Genomic DNA, 25,243 nt, shown 5'->3' on the forward strand with positions numbered 1-25,243 from the left:
TACAACAGTCCGTTTGTATACCTTGTCTAAGTTTCGTATTTGTTTTACGTAGCACTAGGTCTATTTAGTTTCGATTTTATGGCAGTTGTTACGTGGTAGTGCCATTTCGTGCAGTTGCTGGCAGGTTAAGCAAGAAAGCTATTCGAATCCAGCGCTGCACATACATATAGGGCGTAACGGTATTTGTATGCGGAGTCAGATACGAGTGGAAAACTTTCCTGTTTTCGATTCAAACAGCTGACGTTTCGCGGTATTCTTGGGTTCGTCCTTTCTTCCTTTCGTTTCTTATCTTCAGAACGAAAGATCTTTTCCTTCTTAGACGATTTCCATACCCGAGCTGGATTTTAACATTCCAATTTCATAGAGCTCAGATCGCGACGCAATATGGGAAATTCAGTTAATTCCTACCTTTATTGATGTAAACCAACGAGTCACGAAACTTTATTTTAGAATATATTTCTTTTCTTATTCTTATTCAAAATTACAAACTTACCAATTAGCGTATCGAAGTACGTCCGAAAAAAGTTGCTAAAATGTTTTAGAAGCTAATAAAATTTCAATTTGGGAATGTTATATAATAAACAGATGTACTTGCAGGTGTTGCGAGTGTTGAAGAGTTCAACGTGATTCGAAATCTTACTTGTTTCGTATTTTTGTTCGATGCCATAATTTTTTCGCACGTGCGCGATTCCTGTCACATCGTCATAGACGACATACGCGGAAAAATAGTATCGCGTTACTAGTTACCGTGGTATCGAGCAGACACTAATGCTCGTATTAAGCTTAACACGTTTCTGGGTCTCATTAAACCGCAATTTTTTTTCCTTTTACACGTCTCATTATGTTGCTCGTGTTTTACGCGGGACGAAGTTCGGAGTACGATGCGATATTTTCCTTCCAAAACTTGTCGCAAAGTCGCGTAAGAAAGCAGCATTTCAAAAATATTTTGTCAACCGTGGTTGGAATTCTGTTTTACTTATCTCGCGAGTGACAGACCTCGAGCGACAGATTTATTTTGAATTATTAACATCGTATTCCATTCGTCGTTGGATTCGATTTCGCGTGAAAAATTTACCAAAGGAGCATCGGTGGCGTTACACCGGGTCGTTTGTTTCGCTTTCCTTCTCGTGATCTTCTTTTCCATTACTTCTTAAGAACGCTTCGTAGTTGTCGGAGTTTGAATTTCGAGATGTAAAGGTACGAAACGAGTTGGGTATAAAATTGTTCAGAAAATTGAGTGGACTGGACGTGAGGACAAAGCTATAATACTTGTTTATATTATACTCTCGTCTTCTCCTTTCTAAGCCGAGATACTCTATTTTTAGTGTGTTTCCATCTTTCAAGATATATTCTAAGCGAAGTTGTATTGTGCAGGTTATTAGGAAATAACGAATACATATTTTTAACATTAGAACTATCACACCAGCCAAATTGACCGGTTTTACAATTGTATTTTAAAATTCCTACTTCGTGTTATATATTTTTTCCGCAATGATGTAATGACTTTCGCAAAGATAATTAAAAGAATAATATAATGAATTTCATTTTGTTTTTTATGTATTCAAACTCAAAGTAAGTTTATATCAAGGCAACTTATACCAATCGTCAAAATGACTGGTACTTGTCAAAGTGTAAAAAGGTTCTGCAATCTGTTTATCGAACCTCAATTGACCAGTTTCCTCGTTTTGTACAACTTCTCGCACGTTTTAATAATTTTTACTGCGTTTCATTCAACATGATGATATCAGTTATCAGGAAAGTTCCGGATCGATCGCTAGATGCTAACACTAGAAATACCACACCAGTCAAAACGACTGGTTCTACAATTTTATAAATGTGCCAACCCTCGTTTAGGGGTCATGGGTCCCAGATGGATTAATAATACGAAAAATGTACTACATAACATGGAATTCCTTCTGTAATCAATAAATATAAAAATATTCTATTATTATTTTTTACTATTATTTTTTACTATTATATTATTATATTATATTTTACTATTATTTTTTTAAGACCAATTATTTTGACTGGTTTTGATAGAAGTAGCTCCGTGTTAACTATCGGTAGTTCTAGCGTTAATTGAACGTAGAAAAATATAAAAGCGCCGCAACAAACCGATAACTTTTCCTCCATTTCGAAATATTAGATAGAAATGGTAAAAAGTAGTTTTACCTGCAAGAAAAATTCACTGCTGAATGTATCCCGTATGTGACATACGGCGGCGAACGTGTTAAGCAGTAAAACGTTACTGAACGTATACGACACTTTACAAGACCTTCCCTAGTTACATCGTCGTGAGTTTCTCAGGTTTACACTCTTTTGGGTTTATTTTTCCAGAACGAAGTCGACAGAGCGCGAGGGAGTGTCGTGCTCGGAAGAAGCTAAGATATCAGTATCTTGAAGAGCTGGTAGCCGACCGCGAAAAGGCTGTGCTCGCACTTCGAAGAGAGCTGGAGATGGTAAGTCCTTCTTCATAGGAATGTCTGCTTCTTATCCTTTATCATCTTATTTCCGACGATTCGTTTCTCCATCATATTTTGCTCGTATATCCTGTAATATCCCCCTGGCCGTTTCCTATGCAACGAGACGATAATAAATCCTTTCGCTCGGAAGAAGTTCTCGCGGCTTGCAAAGTGAGTTATACACCTATTATTCCGGTGCGCCCCTTCACGGTGGATGTTTTTAAAGTCGTACGTGTTCTCGATTATGCAATCGCGGGCCATTTTATCCAGCTCGTTCGGCAAAGAGTTACAGCTGTCCTAGAATCGTTGCGGAGCGTTGCGTTTGTATTTTCTGCGTGCGTTAATATCGTAAATTCCCGGGGCAAGGCAAGAGGAACGAGAATACCGGAGGACACAAAGTTTTTCCGAAGAACCATAAACATGTCGAGGTTCCTACCTCCTTTTTCGTCTTTTTCCTCTTTTGAACGGATTAATGGGCGTCCTGAAGTTTCCAGAATTAGTTCTGCTACCTAGACAACGATAGAGCGCGCGATGCAGGCATTGCAAAATCTCCTAACATTCATCCCCAGCGATGTTTCCTGGTTGTTCACGAGCCGAGCGTATCTTAGTTAATTACCCTGTGTGATTATCTAATGCTGTTCGATATATATGTATATTATTACTAGTAAATCGAGGATAACGCATTTAGAAACATGACTATCGGTCCGTTGCTAAATCTCGCGTCTGTTTGCTTTAGATTTTCATTGTCGAGTATAAAAGAATCAAATCCGATAAGAGTTTTAAAGGTACGTACATTTAAATTGTATGATCATGGATTAAGTAGAACGATGCGAACCCCACGAGCTTTTCACGTTTTAAGCTTTTTCTTGCAGTTGTATCGAAAAGAATCTTTCCACACGTTCATCCTGCACGTTCAAATCTACCGCAGAAGAACGACTTGTCGAGCGAATAGAAGAGGAAAGAGCCTTTCCCGCATTGTCTATCCACATCACCACCCTCCAACTTTCCCAGCTTCCTTAAAGTTCCCGAGAACTGTTTGAGTATAAGAAACGACGTTCGATCGCATGTCAGCTGGAAGCACGTGTAACCGCTATCCCGTTATTTTCCTTTCAGTATCGGCAGTGGGGACAGGAATTGGACGCCGGACGAGTTCCCGAAGGGCTACAAGCGATGCTGGAGGAGCTCGGCTCTCTGAAGCGGGAGAAAGCGGTCAACTAACCGAACAAGAAAGACAAAGAGAAACACGAGTCAGAAACATCGAGCTCTGCCATCTTTTTTTGCTTTTATTCATTTTATCGCGATAGTCGAACTTTCTCCCGTATTCCCGGTTATTCTTTCGACCGAAAAAGTCCGCACGGAAGAATTCAGATTCTTTTCAACGACTCGTTCGAGTTCTGTCTTGCGTTTTTGTACGGAAGAAGTCGTTGCAAAAAAAAGAAAAAGAAAAAAGAAAGAAAAGAGAGAGAAGAAATTCTATCTCGTCCAGACTTACGATTCTGTCCCACTTTTACCTAGTCTTTGTACGTTCTCCTCTTATCATGTTCTTCTTTGGAGGAGAAATCGATTCGGCGTCGTTGTTTCTCTAGTTATTATTATTGCGTTTTATTTTTGATACTTTACACAGAAAATTCATTCGTGCCTCTTGTTATTTGTGATCGATTAAGTTAGCAAACTTATTGTCCTTGTTTTATTATCGTTGCGACTCGACGATATAAAAACAGACCCGGTCGACAGTGACCAGGTACTCGTTGTACCGAAAAGTACCTAAAAGAAGTACCTTCTCTAACGATTGTTAAGAAGAGAGAATGAGATGAAAATTATATATCTTTGTTACGCGTCGATGAAGAACGGCCGTTCTGTATCATAACGAAAAGAAAGTGATGAAGTACATATTTGCTTGTTCCGAGACTCTGTCATATATTATATTATAGTAGGTGTACTTGTTGAGCAATCTTGTAGATCTCGTTTTTTTCAAATTATCTCCAGGTGCGTTTTCTTCTATTCCGATAACACAGCCGTGTGTACACGACCGACAAAGATTATCTGTATGGAAATGGTATTTTTGTACTGTCGTATAAAACGCTATTATTTTGTGCAGATTATTGATATTGCGAGAAACTTGTTCATATACATATATCTGGGAAAAGAAGTCTAAGGATTGAATAAATCGAATATTTTTAAACAAATCCGTCTCGTTATTTGTTTCTTTGTCTTTTTCATTATTTCGTCAAGATTTTTCGATCACGAAATCATATTTTATTATTCATTTACAGTTCTTTTGGTCGGACCACGGAGAACGCAGTTTTATCGACGTCATTTTGGAATAATATTTCTCACGCCATGACTCCGCACAGCTGTACACGAATTTGCATATTTCGTTGTGAAATACGTTCGACAACGAAATCTCTGTTTCGATTTGCGTAGATTGCAACGCAATCTCCCATCCATATTATCCAACGCGTCGAAACGACGTTACTGCTGTTCGATAAAAGAAGAGATTTAAAAAAAAAAAGAAGAGAGAGAGAGAGAGAAAGAGAGAGCGAAAAGAACGATACGTGTCGGTGTGCCCGGCCACGTAAAATATTTACGAGCATATGGAAAATGTAAGTATCGAAGTCCTTTCGGACGAATCAGACTGTCAGGTCAAACGGTAATAGTGCCGATAATAATAATTGAAAGAAACCAGCTGACCTATATACTAAGAATAAGATATTATTTCAGTCTTTGAACAGTGTGCCGTTTGTTATTTAAACGCCACCTTGGAAGGAGATCCTGGTATCGGCCAAAGTATTTAATATCACGGCGCGAAAAAAAAGCCAGGAAAAACGAATACTACGCTTCGTAACTTTCTGCTGCTCTTACGCTGTAATTCTTTTTTCGTCGTTTAATCGCTGAAACTTTAATGGACAACGTCCCACACGTAATTTTCCCTAAATCTAATTATCCTTCCGCAAAGCAGTTTAATTTAAACAGCTTACATCCATTCCGCTGTATGGAACGCGGTATTTCAAGTATAAACAAAATTCAGTCGTAAAAACGCGGACACACGTCAGAATGCGTGTACAAACGTGTGTAATTATACGAACGTGTAAAATGACGCGCTTTTGAAAAAAGACGAAACGTTTCTTAATAGGTTTCCAGAGTTTCTCATGAATCTAGTTTTACCGCAGCTGCCTATCAGTCGCACTTGCGATGATCGTAAAAGCAGGGGCGCATGTGCACGCAGTCTTCTGCATCGTATAACGACGCACAGTTCCTCGCAGTCGTAAACTATGGCCCATTCAATTTCGTTTCCGCGAAAAAACGCGTTTCCACCTGACGCGCGCGCTGGACGCGGCCAGTTCAAAAGGCGCGACACGGGGCGAGGGAAGAAAAAAAGAAACGGTAAAAAGAGAAACGATGGAAATAAAGGGTTGTCGTCGAGAGAATATGGAAGCGGGAAAAAGAAGTATATGGTAATTCGATAATGCTAGAAATGGTCGCGAGTCTCCGGCCTGATTTACCACGCTCACGCGAGTGTATACTCGTCCGCGTTCTGAATTTCAGCCGCATTAGGTTGGATGGAAAAATTTCTACCTATTTCCAGTGAATTAAGACGGTTTAATATCGTTAAGCGGTGGCAACCGTGGCCCTGGAAACGCTGCTAAAGAGTCGCGAGTAAAGCGCCGTTTCATTATTTCCTCTTTTATCCTGTCTTATTCACGGCTAACGCGTTTCGTTTCACTCGTGTTTCCCCATAAAGTTTACATTCTATTTTCTGGGATTCCGACGGGCGGTAGCGTCGATTATATCGCACGCGCACATATTCTACCTGTGTGCAAGGAAATATGGAAAACGCGGCAACACATAAGAACGATGTGCAAACGTATCACCTGTCCGAGCGTCGGAAGATTGAAGTCCGGTGAGTATCGTTTCTGATTCGAAATTCATAAAAACCATTCTTTACGCTGCAACGGCTGTTTACGTTGCAATCTTGACAGATATTGCGGTCTATATTACGGGGTCAGATAGGTTCTTCCGTTTAATCTGTGTGCTAATGCCGTTACCGTTACGAGCGGCGTGACCGGATTTGCGTTTCATTTACTTCGTAATTTATTCAATGACCGACACTTTTGTTTCTCGAATCTGCGCGAGCTAGTTCGCTTCAACGTCGCGCAACAGCAACGCGAGAACACGCTGCTTGAAACTTGGCGTGTTAATTCCGAACCGTCGCGCCAGTCTTATATGTTGAAATACAATTTTTGCTCTTATCACGTTTTACGGTCGACGTTTGCAAAACGAAAGATATTTTTTCGCAGCAGCTCAAAATTTGTTATTCCGTTGTTCTGGTCTGTAGTAGCTTCTGAAAGTATTCGAACATTTGGAGAAACCTTTTGTGAATATACCATGTGTGTTATATGATACATTTCGAAATTTCACTTGACTACTACGGGTGCATTTGTAAAGTTTGAAACAAACCTGAAAATGTACGTACAAATTGCAAAAGATTTAATACGAACGTATATCTCGCAGAAATCACAAAAGTGTTCAAACTATTGAATTAAAATCAGTTATTCGTTGTAGCAACGAGCCTCGATATTCCATGGAATCGTCCTAACACTCGTTATAGTTTTAGAAGTCAAATGGATCAATTATTATAAGAGAATATATTAAAAGAGAAGACGAGTAATAACGTCAGAAATATCATTTATTCAAATTTATCTTAAAATTTACGTGATTATGCTCGTGACATTCGTATTTCACTACAGTGCTAATGAAATTTCAATTTCAAATACTTTCGCGTGCCACTGTATGTAAGTTTTCATCAAATTCAAAACATAACGTTAATTACAAAAAGGAAGCTCAGTCTGCGCTTCTCCAAGGTGTAGATCAAACAAAATCCAAAGTAAATTTGAGGTAGCAGCAGGTTGAAGATCTTAATCTCGAAGGTCCCAGCTCGATACATATTTTATACGGTTGCTCGTTTCGTATCGCCGCGTGATCACCGAAAAGTTCCAGTCTGTCAAGGGTACAAATAAATTTTTGAACAATGTCCCGTTCGAATGTCTCAGGGAACACAGCAGACATGCAAAGATCACGCGAAATGAACGCACGCGTTCGACAATTCAAGCCACGTGGCGATTTGAAGATCCAAGAAATTCGAAGGCTGTAGCACCGAGTGGCAGATTGTAGGGTAAAGCGAATCGCATATAAAAGTATACATAAAAGAAAAAGTCGTGGAAATTTTTCAAACGACTGTACGGTGCTAGAACGAAGGTTGGTCAAAAGTAAAGCCGGGGAACAAAGTAAATCGACTTCCATTTGACTGGACATATCAAATCGAATTTCTCCGTTTCTGTATCGATTCAATCACGGCCGCGATATAATATTCACGAACGGGCAGATTCCGTCAAATGTCTCTGGGTCTTGCGGTGTAGCACCTGGAAATGGTTTTCTATGGAGGTCGGTCGATCCACTGTCCGGACCTAGATAGGGTTAGCTATCAGGCTTTACGATTGACCGAATCGTAAAGCCGTCCTTCCTGAAGCGGGATACGATCAACCTACCAACCGATATTTGATTCTTGATCGTATAAGCCGAGAGCAAGGTCGCCGGTGCAGCAAATTCTGAGCAAATGTGCCGTTAATTCTCTGCCCGTTTGCCTGCGTAACCCCTTCAGCGTCATTTCCTCCTAGCTGTGGTCATTACACCGTCTTCCACTTGATACCTCATCTTCCTGCTGGCTCGAGGGCCAAAATTCAGGCCACCGATATTTCATTTCGTTCTGTTCGATACACCTGACCGACCTGGTTAATCCTCTTTCTTCGATCAAGCTTTCCTCGATGAGGAACTTTTTAACGTTTCTTGGTTACTCGTAGGGCGATCGTAACGTTTCAGGGTGATTCCCCCCCGTTCTTTATGATTTAGCGATACACAGTTCTACGCTTGTTCGGAGTTTCTTACGCGATCGCAGTAAAAATCCTCGAACAGAGAATAGAACTCTGTAACTGAAAAAGTATCGTTCGCGGAATATGTTAAACCGCGCAAGAAATATAATCCTAGTTTCCATATAATACGCAGCGAGTAGCATTAAAGGATCAAATTTATAATTCGACTTTCTTCCATAAACTTGGATATTTAATCAAGAGCGATACAACGGCAGAGTGGCTTTGGCTTTGCCTTTCCACGTTCTTGTCGTTCCTCGATATTTCTCCCCGTCTTTTTGTATCTCCTTTCGTATTCAAGATATTTTCCTTCCTGTTGTTTCAGGCTTCTATGGTTCTCCTTCCGCCTGTTTCTTACAAAAGTCGTTGCAAAGAATCGACACTGCCGGGCAAAGATCGGAGTCGGAGAATAGAGAAAATCCACAGGAAAATGACAGTAAGAGAGGTATGAAAGAAGGAAGGAAACAATAGAGCACAGAGGGAGATGTTTCGTTTGCAACGGAAGGTTGGACGAAGAAATCGATTGTTCATTCACTGCCGCCCCGTCGAGATAGGAAGCTTAAGTGGTTTTTGCATGGCCGAATCCAGGTTTAAGCGTGTCAAAACTTTTTAACGAGCTCGTTAGGGACCTACCAATGGCGAAAAATTAATTATCACTGAAAGGACGATGGTCTTTCAGCCTCGCACCTTTCTCGTTCTTCGCGGACTCTCGTTCTTCTCTTTCTCTGCGAACTTTCGCGCGACAGTTTCCATCGGATACTTCTAGACGATCGGACGACGAAAACTCGTTATCTTCGTGCAACACCGGGCCCGGACTCACATTTTTTATTCCTGTATTTTCCACCTTTATCTTAAAACGTTGACGAATTAAGGCCACGTTTTTTACTGCACCACGTAAAACAGGATACAACGGGAAATAACCGTATAAAGATATGGGAATGCCGACGTTTCGGTTATGAGATAATAACGCATACAAGGCAGACAAGGAAACACACGGGATCTCGCAAACAAACGGTGGAAAATAAACTACGATCCAACGACTTTCGCAACGATACCGCGCTGCGTCAAATTTTGTATCCCGGAGGAGAACGATTGATTTATTCGATTGATAGGTAATCAGCCATTATCAAATCTGCGGAACGACAATCTAATCAAGCTCCGGCCGGAATTTACTGCACGTACCATCCTGAAATGCCAATAAACCAAGCCGCGTTTACGATTTCAACGTGTGCTTTGCACTTGATTGCCTTCTACGCGCTGTGTGAATCACCAACGAGCGCTGCCCTTTGTTACTTGTAAATTGGCGAATCGATGCACTCGATTTACAGCAGCACGTTTACTTGAACGATCTGCTTGTATCGCATTGACTTTCAGCCGCGGTCTCGCTCTATCGCCGCTACCCTTGTTACCACGAGCCCTTGTAATTGGTAATAGGTACACAGTCTCGTAACTGCTGGTACAACTGCAGAAAAGGATAATCCTATACGAACGTATAAGTTGAAAATATGGAATACAACTTTTACATACGAAGATTTGTTCTCGAGAAAATTGATTCTATGATTGAAATACTTAAACGTATTCACCTCGTACGTATGCATCGAATCTGTTTCTCGGCTTACAGAATCTCCCTATGGGTTCATATCTCCGTTTATGTTTATATTTATCGCGTTGAATAAAATGAAACACACGGTGAAACAGAATATTCACGTACGATAAATTTGATTGTTGAAATTGTTGAAAATAATATTCCGTGGAATGGAATACCGCTCTTTGCGCCGACAAAAATTCGTGCGAATCCTTTCTAACGCGTTGTGAAAACAATCGTCTCTTTAATATTTTCAATACATTGCAGTCTTTTATATTGAATTTAATATTTTCAATATTGCCCGATACTTGCAATTTTTACAGAATGCGTGAATAAAGATCGGGCGGAATTAGAACGATCGTAGCAGTAAAATGTTTTATTTTCATAGGAGGGGAAAAAAGGATGGTATTGCTGAGTGAAGAAAAACAGGTGAGCTTGATCAGTTAAATAACGACCGTATTTCGATTTGCCGTCGATTTATTTCTGGTATCGGTAACGTTTGAAATGTTAGGATATACTCACGAGGCTGGCGCTTCGTTGATCTTGACTACTTGCACACGAATGATCGTTAAATCGATCGATACGAAACAAGTCTTACGATTGTTTTTTCTTCTTTTTCTTGCGTTTCTTTTTAGATCAGAACATAAATGGCATAAGTTTGAAACGACGCGCAGATTTACATAAAATTAACGATCAGATGGATTGCGGTGGCACGAGGGAAGTTGATAGTACGTCTTCGACTTGTTTTTATCGCTCTTCGCGTTTCTTTCTATCTTTTTTGCTCCATGCTCGTTCGTTTTTTAAAATCTGGCTATATTAAAAGTTTAGTGTAAAAACATCGTTAAGAAAGGATATTTACTCGGTGCGTTAGTTAGAATATACGAGCCTTAATGTGTCGGTTACAATGAATTGAGACGCGTTCGAAAAAAGTCAATTGTGATGATAACGCATCGACGCGCACGTCGACGTCAACTTCGATCGTGCAAAATCGTAGGAAAGTTCTCTCTCTCGTGGCATGCGCCACGAAGCGCACTCGTTGACAAAGTCAACGTTTTTCTTTTTTTTTTTTTAGGCTCCCTCGAGCATAACTTCGTATCTAGTTCCCTCTGTGACAGTCTGATCAAACCGGCCATTAAAATCTTTCAAACCGAGGCGAACGCTACTCGATGAAACGTAAGTTCTCCATTCTTTCTTAACCGAAATTTTATCTAATTCGTACTCTTTGATTTTTTGATCTCGTCACGATTCAATCTCTTCCCGATGAAATTACGTCTGGTCGGTTTGCTCTATAGGAGGGTCAATATGTTCATCGACTTCAGGTACCATATGTACAAACATCGTTAGTTCTCTTTCTCTCGTACACGCATACGTACACGCACGCACAATAGAACACATTGAAGCAGTCATCCACTCGAATAGTAATAGTCACCGTCGTGTGACGATCGGTGTCAGTCGTTCGCGAGATCGATCGTTATGTGTACATATTTATACATAATATAATTATTATATTGACTAGAACGCGCGGTTTTGGTTCCAGCATCGACGAAAATATCGTTGAGTGCAAATTAAACACATCGATTATGGCTGATCTTAAATCTTTAAACGTTCGACACACAAGAATACGTGTCTTGGTCTTCAAAAGTCGTAGAGACGCTCGTCCTTTTATACAGACGCGTACATCGTTATCTCGCAACAAGCCATTCGTTCTGCTATAAAGGAAGAAACGTCGTTCCACCGTGACGAAATACAATCGCGCGATCGAGCTCTTCTACCCTTTCACCAGTCGCTTCATTCGACATTGTCTGCGAATACTCGTGTCTCGCGACTCGGGAATCTTTCAAGGAAATCGAGTTTGCCTATTTACTTACGTTCGCGTCCGAGAGTCGCGGATGGCACGGGGAAAAAGATCAAAAGAGCGAAGAGTCGAGGAGCTCGAGTCGTCGTAAGCTGACGCGAGGTTTCACGAGCTGGAACACTTCGAAAGAGTGTTTCCCCCTTTGCTGCTGCGACGATTGTTTCGCTGCTTACGCTATCGCTCCCTTTCTTCCTTTCTCCAACCGTCGACCATCCTCGGAGCTGATACGCAGTGGCTAAGGACCCATCAGTCGTTTCATGTTGTAACGGCAGTAATCTCGACCGATTATATCCTCGTACGGAATTTCCTCTTCCAAGGGTTCGATGCCATCCGCAGCCATGTCGTCTCGAACCTGCAAACAGAGACACTCTGTTTCCATTTCGATTTCGATTTCGTCAGCGAGCACTGAAAGAACATAGAAAAAGGAACGAAGGATGAAACGATTGACTTTTACGTTGTTGTCCATGTAGCGGCATAACGTAAGAAATTAAATATTACACGGTTTTAAGCAACGTGGAAGCAAATTTTCTCGAGTAAATGGAAGTTTTTTGCTGCTCGCGTAAACTCGATATCGTCGATCCCGGAGAAACAGTCAATCAATTTTCACGGTGCTTCGAGTCGGTGAAAGGCGGAGCAGCCGAAAGGAGGCGAACGTTAAAGAAGGAAGGCAGGGAAGGAAAATGTAATCGTGGTCGTAGGGTGCGCATGGCGTTGCAAATATTCTGAGGGAAAATCACGGTCGGGGTACGATCGTCGGTCGAGAAGAAAAAGGGAATGCGGGAGAAGGTGTATAGTGAAAGCCGAGGATGCCGAGGGAAAAAGTTCGCGGTGCACGTATTTCGTGCGACTCTGTACAGCCACCATCAATTTTCGGTAAGCCCATTAACCTTCCACGGCCATTACAGTCCAGCCGAAGCTTTCGGCCGTGGTAGCGTTCGGCGAACGCGTTACCGATGTTCACAACTTTTTTTTCACCTACACCCCCTGTCCCTTTCCCTCTCTTTTTTAAAAATTTATTTTCTCCATTCAGCGTCCTCGTGTTTTTGCCTTTTAATCGTTTAACGGCAATCGTTCGTTCGAACGAGGTCTGCGCGTTTCCATCGAGAGGAGGCCCTTTCCAACAACGCGATCGCTGTTTCATTTTGTAGGTCAACGTGATATTATCCTTTAACCGATCTGCCCGTGAACGGAATCTACGAGAACGTAAAGAATAAAAATAAAGATACTAGAAGCGGTAACGTCACCGAGGCTGTAAAATACCGAGATTCTCATTTATTTCGTGCCAACCACCGTTCTGTGTCTTTTGTATTTGTCCTCGAGTATTTTGGTCGAATAAATTTCGAATAAACGGGACAAAAAATGAAGCGATATCTGTTGCTCGTGGAGAATTCAAAAAGTCGGAAAGAAAATGACTTTCCAGCGTACACTCGACCATTTCAACTGCCCTAATCAAATCTAGTTTTGTCGTCGGTCTCGTGGTTCGTATCTTGCGCTGCACCGTCATAAAGCATCGTTCGTCCACGTTACGAACGCGCTTCGGTCGTAATACACGGTCGTTTTTTCATGGTCCGCGTACGTTTTATCTTTAAATTGAATTCTCTCCCTCGTCGGTGCACGACCACGAAACGTTCGCCGTCGTGGACCACTCCGTAGAATTGTCGGGGAAATTAAAATGTTAATGGACGACGAGATGATTCGTAGGTAGGGGCCAAGACCCATTTCGTCGAAGTTATCGTTCATAAATTCACAATGTTTTTAATCAAACGCGCCTCGTCCCCGTATTTCTTTACCTTCGACCGATGGTAATAGGCTTTCTTATTATATTTCTGAACAGGCTGAAACGTATCGTCGGTCGTCCGCTGACTTACGATCTTCGAGATCATAAGCCGTGCGGGAGATAACGCACCAAACGTCGTATATTTTTAACGTGTTAGACGATTTTATCGATTTAGAAGGAGAAACGTTGCCCGGTGGTTACATGAAAATGTATTAAGGGGCGCGAAGGCTTTCTCGTAATTATCCAACCGCACTTAACTTCTTCTTATTTGATCGTCCTCTGTCAGAATTCGTTACGTCGCGTCGCTGCCAGCCAGTTTGCTCTTAATTCCCCTTCAGACTTTATCTCGCCGATGTCTCGAAGCTTCTTGTTTCGGGAAACAACTGTGTTTCACACCTCGATTCTCGGGATGCAATTAACGAGAGACAATGCCGCCCGTAAAGCAATCGCGTCTCAGGACCAGTCTCAATTTCCCGACCACCTTCCTCGCGCGGTGTTCATATCGTAGACGATACGTCTGCAGCTGCGTTTCTTCGTCTTTCTAAGAATTCTAAGGTACAACAGATACAGAAGATCGACGTAATCCCGAATTTTGTGCTCGCCCCAGAGGAACAACGTTGAGATTCAATTCCACCGACGGTGTTTCGTGCGTCGGTCGTGTCCCCAGATGTACGGTAGACCCGTCTATTGTTTTAACAATTACGACAATTCTCGCTTTCGGTAACGAACAGTCCGAAATCCGGTGGATTCTACGTGGAGAAACATCTATTCGCAGAAACATCTATTAGGAGCAGAGAATTAAAATCGTTCGAGCCATTGTCGTTTGTGACATGTTTGGTAACACAGCGAGAGATAGATATAGGTACGTGCTTAAAGGAACACGTACTTACAGACGAAGCTTGTTTCGTTTTGTACGTCGATGTATGAATTAACGTCACCTGTCAGGTCCAAGGAGCTGCATTCGTAGGTAACCGCGTTCTAACGAAACACGAGTGATCGTTCTGCTGGAAACCGTGCTTCATTGTGCGGATAATTTGCTTTTCCCGGAGTCTAGTACAAATTTCCGCGAGCGAAACGTTTAATTGGATCGATGGAAACTCTCATCTTTCCCCTTCATGAATCTCGTCGAAAAGCAAGCGATTCGTTTCGCTTCGTTCGCCGAGGTAAAATCGTTTGTCAGTTTTCAACGTATCGTCCTGACTCTACCACCGTGTTCCACGTTACTTTTGCGTATTAACGAAATCCGCTTTGGCCAGTGTTTCGTTGTGTGGACGGCGAGAGGATCGCGATTAAATTATCGTTATAATTTCAGTGACGGCCACGTCGAGGGTTGTCAAATAACCAACACTATTTGTACGCGTAATTTCCCGCATTACACGCTTTTGTGTAATTCCACTAATGTTCTGTTAAAACATACTCCGGTACACGTTGTTCATACAGCGAATTAGTTTACTTTGGTCTTTTCCGTTATGCGAGGACTCTACGATGCAGTAGCGAAACGTAGAGAACGCGATACGACGTCAAAAGAACGGTAGAGATACGCCATGGAAAAGCTATTTTACCTGTCACGTCGGGACGTTATACGAATTATTTATCTTCTACTCGTTTGCTTGTCGCACATAGAAAACTATATGTGACTCGTTACTCGATATTATAAATTACAAATGATAGATAGAGTCCCGATGTTTATGTAGATTCATATTTTTATAAATACAATTAAGGAAGTGGTGTAGCTGCGTACAAGTTTCAACTGGAAATGTACAAACACCGAGAATATCACTGAATTATGGAACAGAAATAAATCTCGTTGGTACATGTGACAAATTTGACAGCTTTCACGAACGACACGATCGAAATTTCTAAATAAGCTTCGAAGAAGTCGTCATTTTCTCTCGGTCATGGTATTTCTAAATTTCTCTGCAAATATCCCTGATCGCAAATTTGTCGGTTTTCTGCCTTACTTTCCTCCGTCGGTCGTTTCTTTATCTCTGAAACTCGGATAAACGTTATCGCGTGGCAGGGTAGCGTGTTAGAAAACGCAGGTAAAGAACATATGATCTCCGGTATACGCGATACGTACACGTGTGCGTGCACACGGTAAATCGGTACAAATCATAGAAGAGGGATGGTGGTTTTGGTAGGTGGAGAATCGAGCCAGCTGGTTCTGGGATTGGCAGGACTCCAAGAGAACAAAAATCGTCGGTGAGTGTACGCGCGGTCCAGCCGTCTCTCTCGACGATGCACCGGCGAATGCATGATTTGTGTGCTTTATTAAATCCGATATTGGTCGACTCGGCTAACCTGGTTCAGGACCAACGGTTATTTCGCGCCAGAGACCAGGCTACCAGTCGGCTATCGTCCTACTGATTTTTCACTTCCGATTCCTTCGTATTTGGCGATACGAGTCATGCGATAGGAGTAAGTCTTCGTTCGTAAGTATTAGGACACTGACAGAGAATCGAGATAAATGTGACAGATCGTTGGAGCATTATTAAAATCTTTAGAAATTGTCAGCTAGTTTGGAATGTTTCGTGTCTTTGTTCGGTCGCATACTAAAAATGATTCCGGAGTTAGATTTTAGCTTATCTATTGGCTTGGCAACTAAATGATTGCGGATTTTGTCATTAGGAGGTATTGATAAAATCCGCAATCACTTAGTTGCCAACCCAATAGGTGCTTCGTGTCAGAGGGTTCCAATGAGGTTTAGATCCAAGATTAGCATATATGTGTCAGTGTATAGTTTTTCGAAATTTAGATCAATTGTCGTTGTATCGTGTTCATACTTATGGGTATATATAAGATGATTTTATCGTAGAACGTTTACCTTCTCTACCGCTTTGAACACACGAATGAGATTCAGGCCTGCTAACTTCTGAATGTCCTTTTCCAACCATCCACGCGCCAATAGTTCTGCGAATAGCTCCGGATACTTGCTAACGTCTTCCAAGCCTGCCGGTGTCCTGAAAAGGATAGGTCATAACGCAGTTTCGTGAAAATCTTCATCGATTGATAACACTAGGATTACCAAACTTAGGTTTGTTTGTTTCTATAATTCCCATTAAAAATATGTAAAAGGTTATGGCAAAATTAATGTTAACTTCTATTGCGATGAAATTATCATTATACATATGTAGGTATTAATTTACTTTATGCAATAGGATCTCGTTTATTCGAGTAGATTATGGAAGAAGATAATTCGGATAATCGAGTAGTTCTGATAATTAATACAAGTACCCTAGTTATCCCCTTTAACTGTTTCTATCGGTTTTAAATAATAGAAATTGATGGCTGAAGAATTAAAATCGGACACGCGTGTGCGTTTTGTCTATGTTATTTCTATATTGCATTCAATTGTTCCTTCTTTGGCTCGTGAAATTTATTCTGAATATAAAAAGGAAACGATTGCATACGTTACAAGAATTTATTTTCCATCGTTAGTTGAGACCGCAGAAATTGAATTGTGAATTTGTATATTCAAAACTATGCATCCACTTGTTCGTACACAAAGTGTAAATAAACGACGAAATATTGTACTATACACTATATATTTGAATCATAATCATGCTTAGATGTACAATATAAACCGGTCGATAATTTTAATGTTAATATCTTCGTCGACGTTCAATCGTCTCTCGATTAATACACTACATTCTTGTGACGGAATTCAATATCGGCTTTTCCTTTTTACGGCTCGCGTTAAATCAACATTCGATAAAAGGCTTTTCCTCATCGGCGGTAGACGGAAAGTTCGTACAAGCCCGGAGATCACTATTTACATAAATATTTCCACGCGATAAAATAGGGTTTTAATGAACCGAGGTAAGCGCGGCGAGAGTTTAAATTAGAAAACTGCTTGAAACTTTTATAAGAGGCCGGCATACTTCACGTTCTCCATATTACTACAGTAATTTTACCGCCGCGTAATTCTTAGGAGGAAGTTTAATCTATTACGCCGGTCCTGGACGAATAATCCTTTTCACGTTTAATGCGCGAGCGAGCGTACACGTCGAGAAAACTCGCGATAACCTTTGTTCATAATGCATGAGTACGGGGCATATCCCTTAACGCGTATAAAAATTCACTTGCGAAAGAATTAGCAACTTCTTTTTGCGATTTTCCGCAATAAATACACATATATATAAACATATATATATACACACTTGCACACGCACATAAATACTTTTTTTCAGTAAGGTTATTCGATTTCTGGCTCCGCTTGTACACACTTTTCGCTCGTATTCAATTACACGCGGCGCGGGAACATTAATAACGTTAAGATAAAAGCGGAGAAATTCCGAACGTCACCGGTGCTAGTTTTTCATTCGAAACAAAGCTGTTACGACGGAAATCCGAAGAACGGTAACGAGCTTGTCGGGAGAAGGAGCTGCCCTCCTCCAAATTACAATTCTCCTCGGGCGGTTTATTCCTCATTACTTTAATTACTATAGAGCCATGGCCGGATGATAGCGCGGCTCGTTGGTTGGCGCAGAGCGAGAAACGTCAGGGGGCGATTTCGCTCTTTAGGAGCCTCGTCCGCCTAGCGAACCGAACGTGAAAATGTGCTACGAGGTCGAGCTCTCCTAACTCGTTTCTTTTTATAACGACTTGGGATGATGAGCGCAGATGAGCCGCCGGGCAGATAATAAAAATTAACGATTACACGTATTTTCGTTTCCGATTATTACTACGTAATTAAGGTCGGTAAAAGTAAGTTCTTGAATCTCCCGAAATCGATCGATTCCCCTATTTTAATACCCTCTACCACGTGCACACAATTTTTTGCAGGTTTCATGCCCGAGCTATTCATACGTTTTATCTTTTCAATTCGGCGTAAAAACGTTTTGTGACGGTGGCCTTCTCTTTTTTTACGTTTTAATTAAATGTATGTTTAACGACGAAATCGTTAAAACGCGACGGTTGGCTCGTTTTTCGTTCGCAATATTACAGCGCTACGGTAACTTAGCAATTAAACCGCGTTATCTGGGTCGTTGTGAAGCGGAATTGGAACAGCGTTACGTCTTCCACTGCTTCTTTTATATTTCCCTGTCGATATCCTCGTTACGATCGAACGCATATCGACGATTGCCTTTGTTGACTGCCCCTTCGGCTACGTTGGTAGCCGAAAATAAATAAATTGATGAGCGTGGTTCGAAATAGCAGAGACGTGACAGAAGGCTGGCTAACTAATTTCGATATGGTCGATGGCACAGCGTCGACGCGACGTGACGCACGCAGCAGATATTCACGGCGAATTAGAGGAATGACGAGCGAGTAGAGCGTTAAAAGGGATCAGTCTGAATTTCGACGTTCTCATTACGCGCGTCATAACGAGCGGCAGAGAAGGACCGGCCGACAACGAGCGTTGCAGAACCGTTGAAAGCTACCTGCTGACAATGTCGGTACAACAAGAGCGGTTAGAGACTTATTCATAGCGCGTCATATCGCGGCTGAAACTGGCAGTTATGTAGCTGTATACTGTGTACAGACATCGACTGTCTGCGGTCACGAGCGTTGTTTCAATCTCGGAAATTTCCAAATCGAGTGCGTCCGTCATTACGAGACGACCGTGAACGAGCACACGGGGCCGACGTCGTGGACGTGGCGCGATCGTTTCCAAGGGAAATACGTTTCCCTCGTTGCCCGGTATCAGCCACCGTTATCAATGCCTCTGGCTCACGAGTATTATCGATATTAGCCGTCAGTAGAACAGGTACCGGTACTCGATTACGATATGAAATTTTTCATCGGTTCGATCCACGATAGACCATAATCATTTTACCAGTTCCTACTTCTCATTCTCCTCTCTCCGTTTTTTTTATACTTCCTTTCTTGTTCTACCGTTTCTTTTTTCATTTTTCTAATCAAGCAACGAATAACAATTACGCACGCCGCTGGTGATTGGCAATCGACCGCGCCGATAAAGAAAGGAAAGTACTACGCGTGATAAAATATTACCCGTAGAAAATTGAATCACGGAGATTTATCGGAGTCGTATGGGGCGCGTTGCGCCCACTTCGTCGCACTACCGACGACTAACCGTGGACGCGAGTATCGCTACGATTCGCGAAATTTCCAATTCTGCGCGCCTTTCCGCCACAAAGGATTGTGATCGTGTTGGAGAAGAGGAAACGGCGGCTATAAGCGAGATTGGAACTGATTCGCACGATTTCCGGGATACGGGACGAGCCGATATCATGACGCAAAATACAGGCAAGCAGAACGTTACGAAAAGAAAGAAATTCGACAAAGCCAGCGTTCACGGTGGACGCCAGAACTGTATCACGGCCATCTTTTTTCATTCTTCCGTGTTCTATGGACGACGACTGACGTCGAAACCAAAAATCCTATTCGACCCAGAAGATACATTTCGTCCAGCCGATCTGACAGTGATTTATAGGAGAGAATGAAAGGCGGAAAGAGGAAAAAGCAGCGGCTGCAATGGAAGAAACGTCGAAGAGATCGATACTCCGCCAAAACGAGCGGTCGCGAAAGAAGAAAAATACATTCGGCACCGATCCGTTTCTCCCTCCTGTTTTCCATTTTCCTTTCCCGATATCGATGCTAATTACGCCGATTGCAGGATTATTGGACAGTATAATTGATGGTAATTATCAGATTTAGCACAATTATGCTGGATTCCATTTGCTCGCTTGCTGTTTATCTCTCATCGGTATCAATTCGTCAGCGAATAAAAATTCGCGGTTATCTCGATGCGCGCTATAAAACGTGTTTTCAAAATGGAAGTTTGACGTTATTCTGTAACTCGTCCGTTGTTTGTTGTCATCAAACTACCAAATCGTCGATCAATATTACCAAATCCCTTTTATACCATTCATTATTCGCTAACTAGTCTGTTATTTGTTATCACCGAACTGTACGGGATCGTCCATCAATATTACCGAAGCTCTTTTTTATTGTCGATAAATTAAAGTCCGGCGTCAGAAATAAAACGTTTTATACGCGAATGACAAATCATCTTCAAAGAGGTTCGTATCGAAAAATTTACGACAGGAATGTTCGTAAAATCACGGAAATCGACGTAATTTCGACGTTTTCCATTTTTTTTTTTTTTTTTAATTATCTTTCATTCAGCTATTTTTAGAAACCACGAACCGTCCGCAATTGTAGCGAATTATATCGTTGAAGTGTAAGAGTTTCTTCGAGACGATAAACTGATAGAAAGTGACTGTCTTTGATACTTGTATTAATGCAAGCAATACTTTACGTAAGCAGTAAATTATAATTAACAGTTAAATATATTAGCGCTACGCTATTTAATAGGCGTTTGAAATTTATATCGGGTTCGTTAAAGGGTAATTTGGTACAATTTATATTTTGTTGTTACAAATCGACCAAAGCGTTCGGTTATTTATGAATGGTAATAAAAGGGAAAAAGGGAACTGTTTGAATGTAAAAGTTCGTGGGAAATTCAAATAGAACATCTATTTTTTGTTTACGTTTCCCTACAGAGCATGAGAATCTTCAAAAGAGGCGAACGAGATTATACGTTTGAACATCAGCCATGTAATTACTTTTTAATCGTGTTGTTACAGTGTTAATAAATATCTCTCATAGACCGTTATACGCTGGATGATCGAGTATATATATCTATATTTGTGTAGATATCGCAATTAATAACAAGGGCATGTGGGAACTCTGTTTGAACGTTACGGTGATATGAATTTTAACATTCTTTAAAAGCCTGCCTGTTAGCGTAATTAACAGAGAAGTATTGAATTCTGTCAATTTCGAATTTCCGTTTCACGTCCATCTATTACAGATTCAGCTGCTCTTCCTCGTTCAAATGAATAAATAAATGCGTGCGTTTTGATCTACACGGCAGTGTCTTTTAACGTATCGATTATCCGACTAAAATCTGAATTATATACTGGTTTTATTCTGTGGTAAACTTTTCAAAAATATACTCAATCATTTTTTCATTGGTATTATTTTTCTGACAATCGACAAAAGTCTCGCGATTAATTGGTCGCACTTATTTGAGTTTATTTAACTGGCTATCGACCGTTATTTCGTTAGCTTAGTTAAGAATGTTTGATAAGGTTATCGAATGTACCAGGGGAACGGCTTCTTTTGTTATTTATTCCAATTCCACAGACTAACGAATCAGAACTTTTCAACAAAATATAATACTTTCGATACTTCGTTAAATTTCTACAGTTCATTATTATTCAATAGTCCAATTTTCTGGTCCAGTTAATAGTACCCTTTTTCCTCTTAAACGTTGTAATCGATGAAGGAGTATAGAGACGCGAGGGACTAATTGTTTTAATCGATTTCGTATTTTCCACACTATTAAACATACGTTCCAATTATTAATTCATTACATTTAGCTGTCTTACGGCTGCGCGAATGAAACAAATTTTATTCTCAACTTATGTTCTTCATCCGCGGAATAATCGTAGCTACGAATTGCTCGAATTCTTGTTACGTAGCCCGATGAAATTTTTAATTTAATATTGTCGCTGGCCCGCGTGATATTAAGAATTTTTTGCGCCGCCGTGAAAAGGAGAAATCGTACATTATTTTCGTTCATTTCAACGCAACGTTCTTCTTGAGATTCCTCTCGCCAACAGAAATCCGCGAAAAGCGTTATCCTCTATCTCTTTCCTAGACAAATGGAGCGCATACGCGAGTTCAATTTTATGGTTCAGCTACCAAAGATTTTTCACCAGATAAACGCTACTTTGAAGTTATATAATTAAACCTTAATTGCTCACTCGACAAACATTTGTTAATTATAATTATGTTATTTCGTTGATATTTATCCATACTGTAGGTATACCAAGGTATTTCGTATTAACCTTTTATTGCCCAACTTAAATTCAAACACACGAACAGAAGAATTTCGTTGTCCAATTAATAATCGTTCGATCGTTCGCAGACAATTCGAGCGTGTTATCCGTATGCCAGAAGCGTTCGGTTCTCCCTGACAAAAGTACGAAAACGTTGTGGTTAAACGGGTTCGATCGATACCTTTTTCTTCTCGTTTGTTATTTTTTTGTTCTTCCCTCTGTCTTTTTTTTATAGTTCGACGTGCAAATCACGCTTCGCTTGCTTCGCGTTGTTTTTCAGTCCCCTCCAGCTGCGCGACTCCACACCCACGCGTGTTTTTCGCAACGGATTTGCGAAACCTGACAACTTTTTAGCATCTGCCATCCTTGCTCTTTCTTTCTGCCCCATTTCCCTGCTTTGTGCCTCTTTCTCTTTTTCGTTTGTTACGTCTTTCCCTTTCCCTTCCTCTCTCTCTCTCTCACTCTCTTCCTCTCTGGTTTTTTTTTTCGCGCAGCTTAATGGCGAGCTCTCTGATTCCAGCCTCGGGCAGGTATAATGCGTCACAGTCTCGCAAACAGGGTCGGCCGATAGTCGCGCGTTTCATCCGATCCTTTCGCGCCTTTGTTTCTCCAGCGACGATGAAACTCTGTTAAATACCTTCTACCGGCGAGTTATAACGCAAACAAAACGAGACGACGCGATAATAGAGCGCCGCGCCGTATCCCCGGCGAATCTACTTTTAGTCCGTCTGGAATATTCCTAGCCGCTCGGCTGTTTCTGTTACAATTAACGTCGCCACGAGTTAAAACCGGGTAAGCAGAAATTAGCTGCGACGACAATTGACTGACGCGTCAATGTCCCGCTCGATCAATGGAATATCGAATATCCATATCGCTCGATATCATCGCTTCTTCCATCCCCTCGCACGTTGGCTCGCGCTCGTTTTAATGAAACAGGGGTTGCTTGAAACAATTTCTCGCAGAATAGTATTAACACGTTCACTGTTTAAATCGTTTTAGTCTTCATTCATACGTTTTATGGTATAATTGATCGCGTCATATTTTTTCTATTATTCCCCACCATTCTCAATATAACGTTAGCGTATAGCGCATACGTAGCGTTATAGTTTCATTCAAGAGAAAGTAGTTTAACAATTTTCTAGGAGATTTGAGTAAAGAAACTTTCTAAGAAACCATACGTAGCTCAGAATGGTTTGGGAAAAGACGTATTAAATATAATTTCTCTTAATTTTAATGCATTCTTTTCACAACAAATGAACATGGTTTTGTTCTATTGTATCAGTTTTATTCGACGCGTGTTTTATGTAGTTTTCATTCAACATCGACTGTATCCATGCATAGAATAGCAATACACAGATGTGACGTAAAAAAGTATTTTCCGCATCACACGTGATGCACCAAATGCTGAACCAAACGTTGTGTATCATATACGATGCATGGAGCATTGCATGCGTTAAAACTTTTTCCAACAAAACACACAGAATCTTCCTAAGACGTTGCGCACGGTTAAGAACTGGCATACGGAAAACGACTTGTACGGTTTACCCTCTTGGTATTACGCTTTTATGAGGCAGTGGTCAACACTTCGGGCGGACATAAAAAAAAAGAACAGCACGTGCTTTGTGGTAGCTACATGTTGGATCTCGTAAATCGCAACCGGTATAAGGGGAACGGCACGGCACAACGTGGCAAGAAATTACCACCTTTCGTTTCTTTTCTGACCCTAATTTGCTGTGTGTTCGTTAAAGCTCACACGTTCCTTGTACATATATTTCCATGTGACCTTATCACGATTTATCGCATACGAGAGACTCTCGAGAGTCGACTACAGTCTAAGTGTATTTTTATGAGTAACAAAAATGTAATGGCAATTCAACCGTAAATAAAAATTACACGAGAGACTTACAGATTGATACCATCGTAGCCGGCGCCTATTCCTACGTGATCCACACCAGCCACCTTTCGCACGTGATCAATGTGAGCTGCAACAGATGAAAATAACGAGTAATATTATTGAACCAATGGTATATAGTTTCGTTCATACGTATAATACGTTTGATTTAATTCAGATATCCAAGGAGGAAAACTGCAATCTGCGTTATTTCGTTATCTGTGTTTATTCGTTTTACAAGATATTCTATTGGAAGAGCACGGTCGTTTTCCCGAAAATCGGCTAACGCTAATTAGAAATTTAATCGATACGACCGATTTACGCCTCAAATGAAGCACGATTTTGTTTATACGAATTTGTCGAGGAACATATATCGATAAGGATTAATAAAATATCGATAATTTATTAATAATTGCAGTTCGTATAGTAGAAATCCACTGATCCTCTCCGCTATCTACGATGTTCCGTTTGTACATGTAACAGAAGCTTACGTTTAATTGAGCGAATCGAACCGATAGCAATACATTTAATCGGGCATTAATTAAAATTTCGCTTGTATAAACAGAGTGATAGTACATCGTGGTTTGATATTGGAAGAAATATTCGATTTAACTATACAAGGAAGGAAGAACAATAAGATTTGATTTCTTCTTTTCAGTCTAATATCGCGAATCTTCGTTGCCCTAGGGTTTCTCCTGCATCGATGTGGGACAACATATGTTACGACCATAAACTCTAAAATATTATCAATCGTGTTATACGACTCTGACAGTAAACCAACGCGTATTGTACCCCAAAATAGCTTCTCGTATTTCTATCTTCAACGAACTTAACCTCGATGCTCACATACTCCGAATCCATTCGCAATCCTGAGAAGATTGGTTGAGCAAATATCACGCGAGCTGTCTTGCTCGCGTTCTAAGTGCAAACGTCAGT

The 25,243-nt window shown here is 41.0% G+C and overlaps 2 protein-coding genes and 1 long non-coding RNA gene across 8 annotated transcripts in view; 2 read left to right on the forward strand and 1 right to left on the reverse strand.

Moving 5' to 3' along the window:
• The window catches only part of REPTOR-BP (REPTOR-binding partner), an 18,464-nt gene extending 13,816 nt beyond the window's left edge, over window positions 1-4,648 (forward strand). For all 3 annotated transcript variants that reach the window (XM_069116079.1, XM_069116078.1, XM_069116080.1), the window contains exons 3-4: window positions 2,338-2,459; window positions 3,576-4,648. In XM_069116079.1, coding sequence (XP_068972180.1) covers window positions 2,338-2,459; window positions 3,576-3,680 — 227 coding nt within the window. In that variant the 3' untranslated portion in view covers window positions 3,681-4,648. The remainder of the gene's footprint in view (window positions 1-2,337; window positions 2,460-3,575) is intronic.
• Window positions 4,649-6,220: 1,572 nt separating this feature from the next.
• Window positions 6,221-25,243, forward strand: part of LOC138180945 (uncharacterized) — a 214,367-nt gene continuing 195,344 nt past the window's right edge. Inside the window, exon 1 of the long non-coding RNA XR_011173408.1 lies at window positions 6,221-6,363. This is a non-coding gene — a long non-coding RNA (uncharacterized LOC138180945). The remainder of the gene's footprint in view (window positions 6,364-25,243) is intronic.
• Window positions 10,301-25,243, reverse strand: part of LOC138180943 (dipeptidase 1) — a 257,130-nt gene continuing 242,187 nt past the window's right edge. For 3 of the 4 annotated variants that reach the window (XM_069115323.1, XM_069115322.1, XM_069115321.1), the window contains exons 10-12: window positions 24,323-24,398; window positions 16,428-16,563; window positions 10,302-12,178 (exon numbers count right to left, since the gene is read on the reverse strand). In XM_069115323.1, coding sequence (XP_068971424.1) covers window positions 12,062-12,178; window positions 16,428-16,563; window positions 24,323-24,398 — 329 coding nt within the window. In that variant the 3' untranslated portion in view covers window positions 10,302-12,061. Of the gene's footprint in view, window positions 12,179-16,427; window positions 16,564-24,322; window positions 24,399-25,243 lie in introns of all 4 variants that reach the window. The other variant, XM_069115320.1, reaches the window with a different exon arrangement.

The sequence above is a fragment of the Bombus flavifrons genome, chromosome 6, assembly GCF_040668555.2.
Source record: "Bombus flavifrons isolate JBK064 chromosome 6, iyBomFlav1_principal, whole genome shotgun sequence".
NCBI classification, from domain to species: domain Eukaryota; kingdom Metazoa; phylum Arthropoda; class Insecta; order Hymenoptera; family Apidae; genus Bombus; species Bombus flavifrons.